The sequence below is a fragment of the Bactrocera neohumeralis genome, chromosome 2, assembly GCF_024586455.1.
Source record: "Bactrocera neohumeralis isolate Rockhampton chromosome 2, APGP_CSIRO_Bneo_wtdbg2-racon-allhic-juicebox.fasta_v2, whole genome shotgun sequence".
NCBI lineage: Eukaryota > Metazoa > Arthropoda > Insecta > Diptera > Tephritidae > Bactrocera > Bactrocera neohumeralis.
Window position 1 is genome coordinate 47,169,028 of NC_065919.1, and position 17,369 is coordinate 47,186,396.

The 17,369-nt window shown below is 40.2% G+C and overlaps 1 protein-coding gene across 7 annotated transcripts in view; it reads right to left on the reverse strand.

Annotated features, from left to right (window-relative positions):
• The window catches only part of LOC126750929 (uncharacterized), a 64,998-nt gene that overhangs the window by 8,314 nt on the left and 39,315 nt on the right, over positions 1-17,369 (reverse strand). For 6 of the 7 annotated variants that reach the window (XR_007665833.1, XM_050460746.1, XM_050460745.1 and 3 more), the window contains exons 3-10: positions 9,448-9,468; positions 8,845-9,161; positions 8,599-8,724; positions 8,396-8,515; positions 7,946-8,337; positions 7,688-7,888; positions 168-7,629; positions 9-92 (exon numbers count right to left, since the gene is read on the reverse strand). Coding sequence is in view for 6 of the 7 variants with exons in the window: in XM_050460746.1 (XP_050316703.1) it covers positions 9-92; positions 168-7,629; positions 7,688-7,888; positions 7,946-8,337; positions 8,396-8,515; positions 8,599-8,724; positions 8,845-9,161; positions 9,448-9,468 (8,723 nt within the window). In the remaining variant the exon portion in view is untranslated. The remainder of the gene's footprint in view (positions 1-8; positions 93-167; positions 7,630-7,687; positions 7,889-7,945; positions 8,338-8,395; positions 8,516-8,598; positions 8,725-8,844; positions 9,162-9,447; positions 9,469-17,369) is intronic. The other variant, XM_050460747.1, reaches the window with a different exon arrangement.

The following is a 17,369-nucleotide window of genomic DNA, read 5'->3' on the forward strand; positions in this document are numbered from 1 at the left end:
TAACTCACCCTCATAAGTCGACTGCCGAACTCATCAAGTCCTTCCGTCGTGTGTCCGATAGCATTTATGCTGCTGCATGAATCTGTAAGAGTCTGCTTAAGAATACGTTGAAGGTATTTAGAATTTTCTTCAATTTGTTCTAAAGCGCCAGAATTAATGGTGCCCACCATTCGTCCAGTGACATCACGTATGTCAGTACGCGATTTGGGTCTATACGGCATACAAGGCACATAATCAGCTTCTTCGTCACGGAATCGTATGGCCTTGGGACTGGTGGATCTATATGGTACATCCTCATAACTGCTGGCGGTGTCTCGTAGCGCAGATTTCGGTGTAGTTGAGCGATTAGCTTCGCCACGTCTGGGACTTTCTTCCCGTGATTTTGATGTTTTGAATTCTTCAAAGGAAAGTGATGGGGACACGGCATCCTTTAATTTTCGATTGAATTCCTGGTATGATTTCTGCATTTTAAAATCGAAGCAATGTTCTTCTTCTAGTGCACGCATACGTGCTTCTAATTCGTCGGCGGTAGGTAATTCTCTTTTAGTTGGTGAAGCTACAAGCTTTTCCAAATTATGTATTGGCGTTCGCGGTTGCTGTTCTTCAGCTAATTTTCTATTTTTGATATCTTCAATGGTTGGCGAGCGTGAACGTGTTCGTCGAGAAGGTGAAGTTGGTTTTCTTTTATCATCCAGTACACGTATTCGGTGCTCTAATTCGCCGGTTGTTGGTATGGCATCTTCATCGGGGCTGGGATCGAGCAACATTTCCAATGGATGTATAAGTGATTTCTTAGATTCTCCGACATTTCTTGTTGATTTGCTATTCAACGATTCTCTCGATTTGGATCTGGGCAATTCCAAAGCTCTAAAACGGTATTCAAGATCTTCTGTCGATGGTATATTTGGATCTTCATATCGAACATGTCCAGGCGAAGCACGACGTTTGGGACTTTTACTACCTGATGCATTTATATCTTCATATCTAACACGTCCGGGCGAGGTATGTCTTTTGGGACTTCGGGATTCGTGCGGTGTGTGCGCAGGTGATGTGTAAGGTGTCTTTTCCTTATTTCGCGAAGGAGAAGTGTATGGTGAACGATCTTTCTTAGGTGTAGGTGTTCTAGTAGCACCGCCTTCGTCTGGCTGATATCTATCACGTGCAGCTGATATAGCTTCGGGCAGTTCGTCCAGATTCTTGCCTTCACAGAGCTCTAAGAACTTCGTCAAATCTTTCTCATGCGACAATGAGTACTGCATTTTGATTTTGCGCTCAATTTCATTTAAACGTTGCTCGACGTCGATTTTTTCCACATCTTCAAGCAGTTTTATTTGTCGCTCCAGTGATCTGAAACGCGCTTCTAACTCTTTGGTTGATGGAAGATGTGCTGTTTTACGTTTCAAATGTCGTTTTACGGGGTCCGTTCCCCAATCGTAGTCGTCAGTCGGTGTTTTGGATACATCAGCAGCTTTTTTAGGGGTTATTTCCTCTTCTTTTGCTGATTTATCTGATTTGGTAAAATCTTCTATTTCTTTCGAGAGCTGAGTTATCGCTTTAGATTCTTCTGACGTCGGCACATCCGACTTTTCGGCAGCTCGCATCAGTTTGCCATCCTCAGATTTAATAAGATTGCGATCATTTAATTGTTTTTCGAGCGCCTGAAATAAGTTCTCTAACTCCTCTGTGTTAGCGCGTGTCAATCGTCGAACTTTAACAGCCTTAGGTTCGTTATCGAGTAACAATACCATCGTTTTATTGTTGGGATTGGATGTTCCAACTTGTATGGCAGTTTGTGTGGGAGCGCTTATACACTTCGTGGCTTCATGAGTCTCAATTCCTTCTTTTGGAACTTTGCTATCATCCTGCTTTTCTTTGTTGAAATCTTGTTGCACCGCTGAGTGCTCTTTATCTTTTTCCGTTTCCTTACTGCTCTCGTGCTGTATCTCCTTTGCAAGAACGTCTTTCTCACGAACGATTTCCTCGGTTGGTTTTTCTTCTTTTGACAAGCTCTGCGTCTTATTGTCAATGTGCTCGTCAACTTGCTGAGGTATTGAGTTCGTGTTGCTTGTATCTTTATCATTAGGTTTTCCCTTGTTATCAATACATTCTTTATTTGAACGTGCAATTTGTTGATTCTCCAATGTCTTCTCAGCTTTTGAAGCATCAGTTTTTACTTGACCCTTTTCTCTATCTTCTGTTTTCTTATTTACATTTTCTGAAGCGCTGGCTATTGCCTGACTTTTTTCTTTGTCATCTTTCTTATTACTTAAAATCTCTGGATCATTAGCCTCTGTCTGGCTCTTTTTCTTGTCAGCTTTCTTAGTGTTTCCATTCTCTGCAACTTTACTGTCACTTTTGCATTCCTCATTTAACACTTCTTTTACAACCTTTTTAATTTCAGGCGTTTCTTTTACAACTTCAACATTAGCCTTTTCTTTGGGTTCGGCTTTATCTAATATCTCTACGGATTTCTTCAATTCCTGCGTTGCATCAGCATTAGATTGGTCGATGCTACCCTCACGTCGTGACCTGGACAACTTTAGTTGCTGTTCTAGCACTTCGAGTCGCTTTTCTAATTCGGCAGCTGTCGGGAGGTTATCTTTGGGCTTAGTACTCGTGTCAGTGTCCTCATTACGCTTAAGCATCATTTTAATATTAATACTTATATTGATCGGTTTGAGGGCACCAGAGTCTTCGAGTTCGCCGACATAGCGCACGAGTTCTTTACCGGTCGCATCAACAGTCTCTGTGCTGAGTCGCCGTGGTGAGTCTGTCTCAACAGCTGCTTGCTGTTCCTTAATTCGTACGGCTTCTAGCAATTTGAGGCTATTTTCACTATACTGCTTTTCCAGTGCTAAAACACGCCTCTCCAAATCATCGGCTGTTTGCTGTTGAGCACGTGTGGATGTGGTGGGTACTTCGTCGTCTGCGGACTGGCTCTTCAAATCGGCGAATTGTTTCCTCGATGCCACTTCGGAATCACTTGCACAGCGCTGCTTGTAGAATTTCATGATCAATTGTCTTTCCAAAAATTGTAAACGATTCTCAAGATCAGCTCTTGATGGTAAATCGGAGAAACGACGAACCATTTTGTATGATTGATGGTACCAGGGTTCGTAATTCTCCGATCTAAAGAAAGCGGTGTTTGCATGTGCTTCCGAGGTTCCATCGAACGGCGATGCTCGTTGTCGTTCTGGTATTATTCGGCGATTTGGATTAATGTCGCTCGGTTTTAGATTGTCACCATTGGGCTGTACCTTAATTTTACTCTGGAACTCCTCTATGAGCGCGCGGTGTTGTTCGTCATTGAATGGTGTTTCTGTTGAATCTTTTAATGGCATAGGTGGCGCAATGGGTATGTTAGAGGACACCTTTGTGTCAACTACTGCGGTTTTTTGTTCATCATCTTGTGCATTGGTCAGTTTCTCTTTATTCGTAGTTTTCGTTGTCTTTTCATATGTTGCTTTCTCTTCTCGTTTCTCTGTTTCTTGTTCCTTTTCGACTCTTTGTGCGTTTTGCTCACTTGTTCGCCGTTGTAGTGCCTCGTATCGACTTTCCAAATCTTCAGTGCTTGGCGGTTCCGAAGACTTCCTCTTCGCCTCCTTGGTGATAACCCTGACTTCTGGTGATTCGTGTGACTCTTCCTCTACAACTGTTTCAGATTTTACTTTTACGTTGTGCTCTTTTTCAGCTATCGATTTGGTGCTCATTCGCCTTTTTAAGGATTCGTAACGTTTTTCTAAGTCTTCTGTAGATGGCGGTTCAGAGGCGCGACGTTTACTTTTCACATTAAGAGTCTTGCTACTTTCTCCACTTTCTACCTGGACTTCTATCGTTTCAGCAGTTTTCGTTAGTGCTTCGTTGACCTCCTTACACTTTTCATTAAAGGCCTCAATTAGCTTAGGATCTGGTGTCTTTACTTTGTTTTGTGTGTCTTCGAGGTCTGCCCCATCCTGCTTAGTTAACTCCCTGTTGACTTGCTTACACTTTTCCTCAAAGCTTTTTATTGCGTTAACATCTCTTGTTGGTTCGGAATTTGATATATCTTTGTTTTGTCCTAATTGAATTTGTGCCTTTGGTTCTTTGGACTGTGTTGCAGTTTTCTTCTTCTCGATATTCTTCGACTTTGCTTTTTCAGATTTTGTTGATAATTCTGTGTTAGGCTTTTCCACAATCTTTTCTGTTTTTGGTGGACTTTCTTTTACCTCAGACTTTGTCTGACATGTTTCAGTTGACGTTGAGCTTTTCTTTTCTTGGACAGTGTCCGCAGATTTGTGTGAACTATCTTTGTTCCTATTTTCCTGTGTCTTTGTACTTTCTGTTGAGCTTTTCTTTTCTTTGCTACTCAGCAAGCTGGCGCTACTCATTTGTTTTTCCAAAGCTTTAAAGCGCTTCTCAAGCTCCTCCGTACTGGGTGGCGACTTTTTCCCCGCATTTTTTGCTTCGCTTTTGCTTTCTTCTACCGCCTTACTATGTTCACCCTCACGTCCGTTTGATTGCTTTTCTAATTTATTAGTGTCTGTTGCCTTTTTTGCATCGATTTTTGTAGCTTTAGTAGTAGTTCTAGTGTCTACTTGACAATTGTCATTGTGGCCCGAACGTTCTAAATCGCTACCTTCTTTATCTTTGTCTTCGGAATGTTTCCTTGAGCACTTTGCCTCATTATCTATCGTACGTTTTACATTTTCTTTCTCAAGTCTACTCTCTTCTTCACTCTGCGCATTTAATTTTGCATCTTCTTCTTCAGTTGTGGTACCTCTCTTCGTCTCTAATTCAACTTGTTCGGCTGAGAGCACGTTCTCTTTAACTTCTTCTGTTCTTATATCTTCATCACTAGGATTTTTTGTTTTTTCTTTAATTGCACTTTCAACTTCGCTATCTTCATCTTTTGGTTTCTTTTTTGCGCCATGTCTTTCTTCAACGTCGGCTTCGTCAGGTGGCTCCTTTTTTGTTTTGCGGGGACTTGACTTTTGTGTACTCATTCTTCGTTCAAGCGCATTAAATCGGTCTTCCAGTTCGGCAGTAGACGGCAATTTCCTTAACGGTGGTTTTTCGGTTTCCCCAGTTTCTTGTTCTTTGTCCAAGTTTGCATCTGTCTCAATTTCATTTTTCAGTTTCTTTTGACTCTCACCTTTCTCTGAATGTTGCTTCCTACTTTCAGTTGGCGTATTGGGTGGAGTTGGTATATCCTTACTGCCATTTGCTTTATCATCTCGTCGCAAATCCATTGAACTTTTGCTTGGCAAACCATTCGAGCTTAACTGTCTCTCCAAAGCATTATAGCGATCTTCCAGTTCTGTGGTTGAAGGTATGTGATTGCTGGCTCGTTTGGGCAATGTATCTTCAGGTGTTTTCTGTGAGTTTACAATAACAGGTATACGATTACTAATGTCGGTATCGAGGGGTTTAACTTCTAAGTCTGCTATTTTGGAATTTTCATTCAAGTTTTTGCTTGAATCTTCTACGTGTTTTGATTCTGTAAAAGGGCTGTTCGTTAGTTCTGTGGATTTGTGTTTAGACAAATCTCTAATTTCGCTACTTTCTGCAAACCTTTTCTTAACTTTCGCGTCCATATTTATTTCATTCTCCAGTGTGCTCAACCTTTTGTCCAACTCAGCTGATGTTGGAATTTTTCTTGCGCTATCTTCAACAAACATATTCTCACCGTTAGTCTTCATTTTGTCTGTTCGGAAACTATCTTCACTCATTCTGCGTTCCAGTGCCTGAAAGCGCTCTTCAATTTCGATAGTTGCAGAGCGTGTTAACGTCATACGTCTGGGATCACGTCGTTTTCTATAAGCGCTGCTCAGTGTATTTGATTTCTTAGGACCTACTGCTTTCACCTTGTCTTCATATACCTTGCGTTCGCCAACTTTTGTAGAATGTTCTTCAAATTGTGCAGCTGCTTCGCCAGGTATATTGTCATCTCTAATTGTGTCTCTAGATATTTCCTCACTCTCTGCTTTCCCGTGAATTGTGTTACGAAAATCAGCTGTTTCGTGAGAATCCTTATTTGTGTCTTGTCTTAAACTTGTGGATAACTCAGTAGTCGCCTCAGCTATAAAAGCTGCTGACGATTTTTCAGAGTAATCCATTAATAGCTCCATGCGTCTGTGCGAGTCCTCATCCGTGGCTTCTAGTTCTTTGATACCATCTTCTGCACCACTCTTTTCACAGACAACTTTTGTATTTGTATCTACCGTTCTATCACTTTTCTCAACCTCTACTAGGTCAGTAACTTCTTCAACATCTCGACGTATGCCATCTTCTTCGTTGAGCGAATAAAACAAGTCTAACTTTGTGGGTCTTTCTACACTATTGACACGTTCGAAATACTGATTTGTCACACCATCATCGCTAACAGCAAATCTTTTACCCTCTTCGCCATCATCACCACTACCTAGAGAATTGGTTGAGTCGAGGAAGAGTGGTTTCGGTGTTGGCAACGGACTAATATTGGAACCGTTGAGATAGGCAGCTATATCTGGCATCGGAGAAAGCTGACTTGTGCTTGTTATCACAGGAAGCTCTAAGACATCTGTTTGAATATGTAATGCACCCAGCTTCGTAGTAGCCAAATCGCCAGCGATAGATGAGAACTTAGTGTCAGACCAATCCACTGACGCAGTTGCACCTTTATAACCGAGGCGATCGCATTCCGTCGAGCTATCTTCCTCCTCCTTTATCAATTCTTCGAAATGATGTGAACGTGCTGTCTTTTGCTCATCACCACTGTATGTTGGAGAATCTGATGTCATAAGCATGAAAGGAATCTCAGTTGAAGAAGGTGCCCAAGACTTAGGACGTTTACGTTCTTTCTCACTATCACTGGGTTCATTTAGGGCTTCTAGCTTCGTGGAGAGTTCTTTGGCTTTACGAGATGATTTCGCTCTCCGTTTGGGACTATTCTCTATTGAAGAGGAATGTGTTTTATCAGCGCCCGAATTGGGATCATCCTCATCGCAAAGACTTGTATCAGTACTCGAGCCACCTTCTTCGTCGTCATCCTCGCTTTCTTCACTGTACGACGATGAGTCGCTTTTACCGATACGCGAACGAAGTTTTTGTGACTTTGGTACCGCTTCCACACCGTCACGCAACAATGTAGCACGATCCGCCTTAATCTCTTTCCATGTTAGACTGTCTCTGCGACGTTTACTTATATCGGCATCACGCCAGTGTAAAGTCTCACCACGACGCAATTGCCGCTCTGGTGGTCTTGAGTGCAGCACTGTGGGCAGAGATGGCTTACGCGCGGGTGGTATAGCGCCTGGCGGAGGACGTCTACCTTTGTTAGTGATGATGGCAGGGCGACCCAAAAGTAATTGATTCATAGTGACGGACTGGTTGGATTGTGTGGAAGTTGTGGCGATAGCGCTCTGGCGGGCTGTGGAGCAGGCGGTGGTTAAAATAATGTGTGCTTGACGTTGACGTTCGCGCAGACGATCGTATTGCTTTTTCAGCAGTGAAATATCTAAAGCTAGACGCTCTTTATTCTCGGTTACTTGCTTGGCAGCGTTAGCAGTTTGTCCTTGTGATCCGCGACGACCCCAAGGCATACCCCAAACAGTGGCGACAGCCAGACGTGATTCTTCATCCGAGCCGGGCTCCTCGTCATCGTAATAGAATCTGAAATAAGAAATACATTTAGTGCTCTAGGTCTTTCACACAATATCTGTGAAATTACTGTAATCCTTGTTTGTGGTGCAGCGGAGTTATGTTGTATAGGTGCTTGTCGCGCAATTTCTGTATATCCGGTATCGGACCAAGCTGCACCACCTTCTCAATCAAACCATTCGAATCAATCAGATGTCCATTAAGCAACTCGCTCGAGAAGGAACCCATTTTGCCATAAAAGTCATCAGCTGTGCGTGTACTCAGCACGCGGCTGTAATGAAGGGAAGTGTTCGATACTTTACTCACTCATTCTACTCAAGGTACTCACTCTTCTAACAGGCTCCATAGTACCAGCGCTGTGCGTAGCAGCACGTCACTACCTTCGATGAGCACAAGATCCCAGACACGGAGCACACAGCTCATTGGCAAGCAGGTGCAAAACATCGTTAGAAACCATTGCATAGTAAAGACATTCGTCAACGGCGGCTCGAAAGCGTTTTCACTGGGACCCTGCAGCTTTTGCAAATGTTTTGCCAAACGCGGTAATTTCGTCTGCATCAGCTCGCGAAATACCGCCATATCGGCCTGCAAGCCACCCATGGAACCATGAAAGTAACCAGGCGGTAGCACGCCTTCAACCAAATAGATCATCACCTTCATGGATTCGGCTTCCTCTTTCTCCATTACTTGCAATATCAGCGCGCCAAGCATATTGAAACCCTGCGCGGCGGTGAAATATGAAAAATAGTCAGGTAAAATGATGGTTGATATAAATTACCTGACAGTAACCAACTTCTGGATTGTAACGCGCATAACCCAAAAGTATACGCTTCAATTTGGCCTGATTGATCGAACCAGCCGGACCGGTGCACAGATTCGAGCCGGTACGGTGCAAATCCTGCAGAAAAAAGTAGGTTTTCTAAAAGCTCAGCAGACATTTCACTTAAAGTGTACTAGTTTTCACATGTACAAACTACTTACCTTGACAATTTGTATGCCCAGCTCTTCGTCATCTTCGCGCCACTTCTCGCAGAAACATTTCTCCTCCTCTTTGGCCCAGTCTACATTCTTCGATTTCAAATATTTATCTGCCAGCGATAGCCACAACTAGGAAGGTAAAGTGTAAGTGCGACAGCATGCAAAAAGAAAAAGTTCAATTAAAAAACAATTACATAAATATTTCCGGCCCAGTGGGTTGACCCACAATCGCATGCGACTATAGCTTACCTTGCGTCTAAATTCCGGTGGCATGCCGCCTGGCAAGCGCGCCACCAGCTTCATGGCATGCAACCATTGATTGTAGTCGGATGCCGCCTCATCGTCTACATCGTGCTTAGCTGGCGCTGCAGCGACTGTTGCTGCTGGCGTGGCTTTGGCGGGCGAGATATCATCGTCACTTCGGGCGCCAACGCCGGAAGCACGTGGTTCATTGTAATTGCTTTGTGCGTAATTGGCCTGCATGTTGGTGGGCGATGTTATGACGGAAGCGGACTTGGATGATGGTGGTGGTGAGAGACTGAATCGCATTTTTGGATGAACATTGTCTGCAAATTCGAATGAAATTCAATTGTAGTGCAAAACGGAAACTCATATTAAATGCAGCTCTGGCGAGAATAACAATTTTGATATAGCATATTCTAAGGCGCATATGTAATTTTACGAAATTTGGAAAGATAGAGAGAGAGAGAAAGAATTCACTTGTATGTCGATAGAAAGAGTAAAAATATTTCATATACATACATAAATACAGTATCATATAAATAAATATACATTAATATATATATATATATATATATGTATATATATATGACGGTTTCGAGTGAGACTTACAATATCCGTGCAGTATGCAAACTTTTAGTTAATTTTATTGGTAAATAGAGAGTAGTAGTACAGTAGTAGTAGTAGTAGTTTGGCATTTAGCATTTTTACAGGAAAAAGACACGTTTTTTTCGTTTTTGAGAAAACAAGAAAAAACGAAACAAAAACATAAAAGAATCCTTTTAGAACCAAAGTAGAACACAATTACCACATAGAAAAAATTTACATACAATTTCAGCATAATTTACTATATTATTTTGAATATTTTTTGAAAACACAACAACAATATTTGAATTTCGTATAAATTTTTAATTTTGAAATGAATTATGCTTTAGGCGAAAAATATTTATGCGAACGAAATATGAAAGCGAAATGAAATTGTTGGAGCCACAGGCGACATACACAAACAAATTTACAAATATTAGCGGGAAAGCGATTTCAAAGCAAATTGAGGACGGATTTAATTTCATATGTTTAAATATTTGTGTCAACCTTTATGCAACATCAGACGAGTTTTAATTTGATTCTTAAACATATAACGGCAATATATTTAATTTTTTTACAAAGTGAACTAAATACGTGAAAAAATCGTGTGTGTTCTTGCAGTTTAAAACTTAGGCTATGAAAAGTAAAAACAAACAGTTGCAAGCAAATAAAAAATATTAATTTTAATGAATATATGCCTTAAAGTTTTTGGTTAACAATTTTAATACTTTTCGTTAAAGTTTGAGTTGTGAGTTATATATCGTCACCTAAAATGCAAAAAAACGTAACATCACTTTTCATAAAATTGCAGGCGAAGGAAAAACGATATAAATCACTCATATTGAAACAAAATTTGGAGTTTTGGTTATAAAATGGTTATATATTGGTTATATCTGTTAGCGAAAGTTAAAATTTTATGGATAATATACATACATAGATAATAAGATGTAGTGAATCGTAGGCAATAAAAAGCTCAATTTTGAATTTTGCGATGATACGTTATATTGTATTTTATGTGACGATATGTATAAACAACTTATTTTTATTGAACTCGAAATAAGCATTTAAACATTTATGGTAATTTTAGTTTTCTAAATGTCTAATAAATATGTAAAAATGTGTATAATCAAGTAGTATGTGCAGGGTGTATCAACGTGTAGTTTATATTATAGACAGCACAACTTGATACGAGAAATAAACTATTATAAATGAGCCGATGATATTGATATCATCAGCCTCAACAACCGCGACCGTTAGTTCTGCTTTCTCCAGACTGAACAAGGAAGCAAAGCAAATGGGTCTGGTTGTGAACGAGGACAAGACGAAATATCTCCAGTCATCAACCAAACAGTCATCGCAGTCGCGACGTCACTGTTGACAACATTCGGTGTGTTTTACGTGGGTACCTGCTGACGACAGCCTTACTCCACGGCGCTCAAAAGCACAGCGGATCAAATTAATGCGTTGATCAGCGCCCTGAGAATGCTAAGCATTTTCAGTACCAATTGGAAGTGTGGCATGGACACACTAACCACCTTGGTAGGGTTCGAGGCCCATCTAAAACCTCTGCCGTACTTTGGGTCCGGCACCCGGTTGCAATGCAACTCCACATTCAACTGACAAGGTCAGTTCTTCCCGCGATTTGGGTTTCAACCACAACCACCACGAATCTCCACAAAGGGCCAAACCCAATGAGCAGATTGGAGTTACCTTCAAGGACTACTTCTCCCCGTGGTATCAGAATTAAGTCTCCGGTCAGACCTTGTAGCCGAAGCTACTACCAGTTAGCTTCCATACGGCTCTGGACTGGTAGCCAGGATCTTAGTCGCCTCTTACATCAGGCATGCCTTACCGCGGGTATATTCGGTTTCCCCCCCGAACCCAAGGGGTCCCCCATACCCTGCAGGGGGAGTCATAACTTCGAAGTCGTAGATAATTTCGTCCATATTGAAACCAGTATTAATACCAACAACAATGTCACCCTCGAAGTCCAACGCAGAATAACTCTTGGCAACAGGTGCCCATTCGGATTGAGTAGACATTTGTGAAGTAAAGTCTTCTCTCGACGGACAAAGTCCAAATTCTACAATTCCCGCATCATTCCCATCAGTCGACGAAACGATGAGCTGCACGAGATATATGACGAAATTGACATAGTTCAGTGAAGCAAGAGACAGTGGCTGTTTTGGCTAGGCCAAGATGCACTATTATAAGAAAAAAGTGGTCAGTGGTCTCCAACAAAATATTTGTAGAGATCTGTTTGCATCCAAAATTTATTCTCAACTGAAAATGTCACTTTTTGAGCCGAATTCTCGACATTTGCGGGAAATTTTGCTTTTCTTTTTTAATTCCAAGAAAAGTGCGGCTGAGGCTCATCAAATGCTTTCGGATACGTACGGTGGGCTGTCCTAAGTGAAAGAACATGTCGCGAATTGTTTCAACGTTTTAAGAATGGTGGTGGAAGGGTGAAGATTTTCGAAGATGCTGAATTGGAAGCATTACTCGACCAAGATGCGATTCAAACCCAAAAGGAATTGGTCGAATCGTTGCAAGTGACACAGCAAGCCGTATCAAAATGCCTCAAAGCCATGGGGATGATTCAGAAACAAGGAAACTGGGTTCCTTACGACTTGAAACCAAGAGATGTCGAACGGCGCTTCTTTGCATGTGAACAGCTGCTTCAAAGGCACAACCGAAAGGGATTTTTACATCGCATTGCAACTGGCGGCGAAAAATGTGTCCACTACGATAATCCTAAGCGAAGAAAGTTATGGGGAAAGCCTGGACATGCCTCCACGTCGACGGTAAAACCGAACATTCACGGCGCCAAGGTAATGCTCTGCATTTGGTGGGACCAGCTGGGGGTGATATATTATGAGCTGCAATAACGCAATTGATGCGCTTGAGCCGAGCACTAAAAGAAAAACGACATAGTACGAGGAAAGAAACGATAAAGTCATTCTCCAGCATGACAATGCTCGGCCTCACGTCGCAAAGGTGGTCAAAAAATATTTGGAGACGCTGAAATTGGAGATCTTACCCCACCCGCCGTATTCTCCAGACGTTGCTCCATCTGACTACCACTTGTTCCGATCGGTGGCACACGGTCTAGCTAACGAGCACATCAGTTCTTATGAAGAAGTCAAAAATTGGATTGATACTTGGATCGATTCGAAAGATGAGGAGTTCTTTCGTCACATTTTGAATAACATTTTTGTAACCGCTTTAATACAATAAAGCCTTAAATTTACAAAAAACAAGTAAGGAAGGGCTAAGTTCGGGTGTCACCGAACATTTTATACTCTCGCATGGTAAAGTGATAATCGAGATTTCATTATACGTCATTTACATATTTTTCAAATACCGTATTTTTGTAAAGTTTTATTCCGCTATCATCATTGGTTCCTAATGTTTATACTCGTATTATACAGAGAAGGCATCAGATGGAATTCAAAATAGCTTTATATGGGAAGAAGGCGTGGTTGTGAACCGATTTCATCCATATTTCGTACATGTCATCAGGGTGTTAAGAAAATATTATATACCGAATTTCATTGAAATCGGTCTAGTAGCTCCTGAGATATGGTTCTTGGTCCATAAGTGGGCGACGCCACGCCCATTTTCAATTTTTAAAAAAAGCCTGGGTGCAGCTTCCCTCTGCCATTTCTTCCTTAAAATTTAATGTTTCTAAGGTTTTTTTTTTAGTCGGTTAACGCACTTTTAGTGATTTTCAACATAACCTTTGTATGGGAGGTGGGCGTGGTTATTATCCGACTTCTTCCATTTTTGAACTGTATATGGAAATGTCTGAAGAAAACGACTTTGTAGACCTTGGTTGACATAGCTATAGTAGTTTCCGAGATATGTACAAAAAACTTAGTAGGGGGCGGGGCCACGCCCACGTTTCCAAAACAATTGCGTCCAAACATGCCCCTCCCTAATGCGATCCTTTGTGCCAAATTTCATTTTAATATCTTTATTTATGGCTTAGTTATGACACTTTAAAGGTTTTCGGTTTCCGCCATTTTGTGGGCGTGGCAGTGGGCCGATTTTGCCCATCTTCGAACTTAACCTTCTTATGGAGCCAAGGAATACGTGCACCAAGTTTCATCATGATATCTCAATTTTTACTCAAGTTACAGCTTGCACGGACGGATGGACAGACGGACGGACGGACAGACAGAAATCCGGATTTCGACTCTACTCGTCACCCTGATCATTTTGGTATATATAACCTTACATATATCTGACTCTTTTAGTTTTAGGACTTACAAACAACCGTTATGTGAACAAAACTATTATACTCTCTTTAGCAACTTTGTTGCGAGAGTATAAAAACGGCGGAAGCAAAGTTGTAGACCTAATATATATAAATAACCCTATATCTATCTCCTCTAGGTTTAGGTGATATATACAACCGTTAGTTGAAAGGTAAAAAAATAATAAAAGTAGAAAATCGGATTCGAAGTATGTTTCCTGGAAACTCTTCGGATAGATTATTTATAAAGCTATCAAGCAATTCTTATTGAACCACATAAATATCTGTAGTTATGACACTGCATTTAGAGACATTTCATCAATAAATTCATCATCGATTTCGTATCCCTTCTCTCTAAATTAATCTGAGATAAGTCCATTTAAATAACACTGGCCTACACTAATGTTGGTGCCTCATTATTTTTGGAATATTTTGTGAGAATATTACGAAAATATCAGTCACTTTGTTCGCATCGCATTTTTTTTCTTGAATGCCGATTTCAATACCAAAATACATATCTCATTTCAACTTAATAATATATTTTTACTATTAATGTAGTGATTATCAGATTGACAAACTGCCTACCTTACCGACTGCAGATATGGACAGAGCTGAACCAAACCAAAATTTTGTAGGCCAGTATAATAATTTCACATTCATGGAGAATTGCTGCCCGAATGGGTGAATAACCCGCGAAGATTCCTGCATTACCAATATTCCCGCCACTCCGTCACTTTTCGATACCATTTTTGTAGTATGATTTGCCATTTTCTTCAAAATAAGCCTAAGTTTCAATGATCACCTCTTTATTCGACGAAATTTTCTTCCCAGTGAACATTTGAGATCTGAGATCAATAAATAGGCAATGAGAGTCAGATTTGGAGAATAGGGTGGAAACGGAAGCAATTCGATTCAAATCATGGATTTTTGCTCTCGTTTCCACCGACTTGTAACACGGTGCATTGTCTAGGTGAAACAGCACTTTATTTTTCTTCAAATGCGACCATTTTCCGGCGATTTCGTTCTCAAACGATTCAATAACGCAATGTAATAGCGGCTGTTGATGGTCCTGTGAAATGATGAAGCATAGTTTCAACCATTGCCAAAAATCAGCATAAAACCTCGGGTTTATTACGCTTGAACATCTCTAAACATTGCTCAGATTCACCAACTCGTTGTTGTTGTTGTAGCGACAGAACTCTGTCGAGTTGACAGTCCTTGACCGGATGAAAAATCGGTGTACGTTCCAGTTACTTAGACCCGACTGTCGTGGGAACGAATTCATCAACTCGTCGTTGTTTTTGGTCAAAAGTGAGCTCGCTCGGCTTCCAGTTTGCACATAGTTTCTCATATCAAAATATTCGTGAATGACTGTTGTATACGTCAGTTAACATCTTTAGAGTGTCTGCTCTTTCGCACAACTTCACTTTACGCTCTTCCAAAATTATTTTGTGGACTTTTTGGGTTCACCGTCTTCGGTACTCATTTCACCACGTCCAAACATGCCTGGTTGATTTTTCTGCAGTGTCCGAAAACTCGTCATCGAGCCAAGTTTTTGCTCCAACTGTATTTTTTCCCTTCGAAGAGCAATACCTTATCATCAAGCTAAACTCTTTTTTATACATTTTTTCAAATGACAAAAGTTGCTTCACTGAAAATGATATAATTCACAAAGTAATGATCCGCCAGCTGTCAAATTTATATACGCGCCTTTTGAAGATTAGCGCTAACTAAAAATCATATGGATTTAATTCAATTAGCGCCATCTGCGTGTCAGGCCGTGAACTTTTCAATTGACCTGATATTCACTAGTTTTTCTTTCATACCTACCACTGCCGCCTATCACCATTTACTAATACATATAACAATAATTTTCTTCAATTGCTGGAAGCAACTAATTTTAATTACACAAACTTATTCTGGTGTTTAACGAGTTGCCAATCTAATTACAGTGCATTGAAAGTTGACTTGATTTTAGATATAAAATTATCCAGCTTCCCAGTATTTGAAGTGACTTTAGTTCAATGATGAAATATAAGACTGATTTAATTGAAAAATTTAACTCTTTCAATAATTTTCAATAGAAAAGTTTGCTAAGTTCTCGCTTTGAACTTTGCTGCCTTCAACTTATAATTACCTTTTTCTCCAGTTGAGAAAACAAACAATCATTTGCCTCAAAGCAGCAGCATGCTTTTATTAAATTTATTTTCTCATTTAGTTAGGAAAACACTATCTACATAACTTATTTTACGTTCTCGCATAAACGAATTTAAATAAACAAGTGAAGAATAAAGCGTGTGATAGGCAAGAGATGCAGGTCGAAAATGTAATTATGCATGCACTTGAATAATAAACAGGCAATTTTATTAAATATCGATGTATATTGTAGTGCACTGAGCCCTTGCCTCCTCCTCTGTTGAATGATGCATGTGAGTATCTGGTTGGTAGCATGTGTCACACACGCACACACGTGCAATATTTCACTATCAGACACCCTCACATGCTTATCACGGAGGTACTCACAGGGTTGTCACGCTTTGTTTACATTGCCAAGTCATATTGACACTTTATACTTGTTGTTATGTAAATGTTAGGTGCACATGTATGTCTACATACATACTTGTGTGTATATATAGGCATGCACGTCTATATACATAAATAAGCTTATGACGTCGTTAGTTGAGTGCTCGTTACCAGCATGAAAGGAGTTTTCGCTCACTCAGTTGACCATGACATTTGCGCAGACATGTACATACATACCTACTAGTGCTTGAATACATACAAACAAACTTTGACAAATTTTATTCAACGCAATTGAATGAATTTTCATATGCTTGATTATGTTCATATGTACCGTTAGTATATCAGCTTTTAGTCGTGGAAGTAAGAAATATTAGACATTTGGACATATGTACATACACGTGCTTATACATATATACATATGTATATATGGATACACATAAACATGTATATGAATATTATATAGATACAAGTATATATATTGGATGTAAATGACCTTATCAGTTTCTGGTAGTGAACTATGCAAGTTACATAATGGACAGCCTTGTTTGACATTTACTTGAAGGACGAAAGTGGTTGCGTTAAATGAGAAATTGCTCTTGAAATGACTTCGCCAGAAGCTGTTGGTCTTGTATTGCTCTGATTCAAGGAGAGCTTATTAACTTCAATTCACTCATGAGAGTTTCAAGAGTGAGAGAGGAAGAAAGTTTCATGATATTTAAAAACGAGCTCAAAAATTAGCTCAAATGGACCACAAACTTAATTGCCTGAAACTTTTTTTAAACACTTTTAAGTTTTCTATAAATCTAACTTTCTTCCTCAAGAACTACTTGTCTTACTGTTTTTATATTCTTGCAACCTGTTGCTACAGAGTATAATAGTTTCGTTCACCTAACGGTTGTACGTATCACCTATAACTAAGCGCCCGTCCGTGCAAGCTGTAACTTGAATAAAAATTGATATACATTGAAGAAACTTAGTTTGCGAGCACTAAATTAAGATATTAAGCTGAAATTTAGCAGTAGCAAGGTGCAATTGTGGGCGCAAATTTTTGAAAAAGTGGGTGTAGCCCCGCCCTTTAATAAGTTTAATGTACATATCTCCTAAAACAATAAACCTACAACAACCAAATTTGCTCAGCGCACATACTATAAGAACTCCTTCCGACATT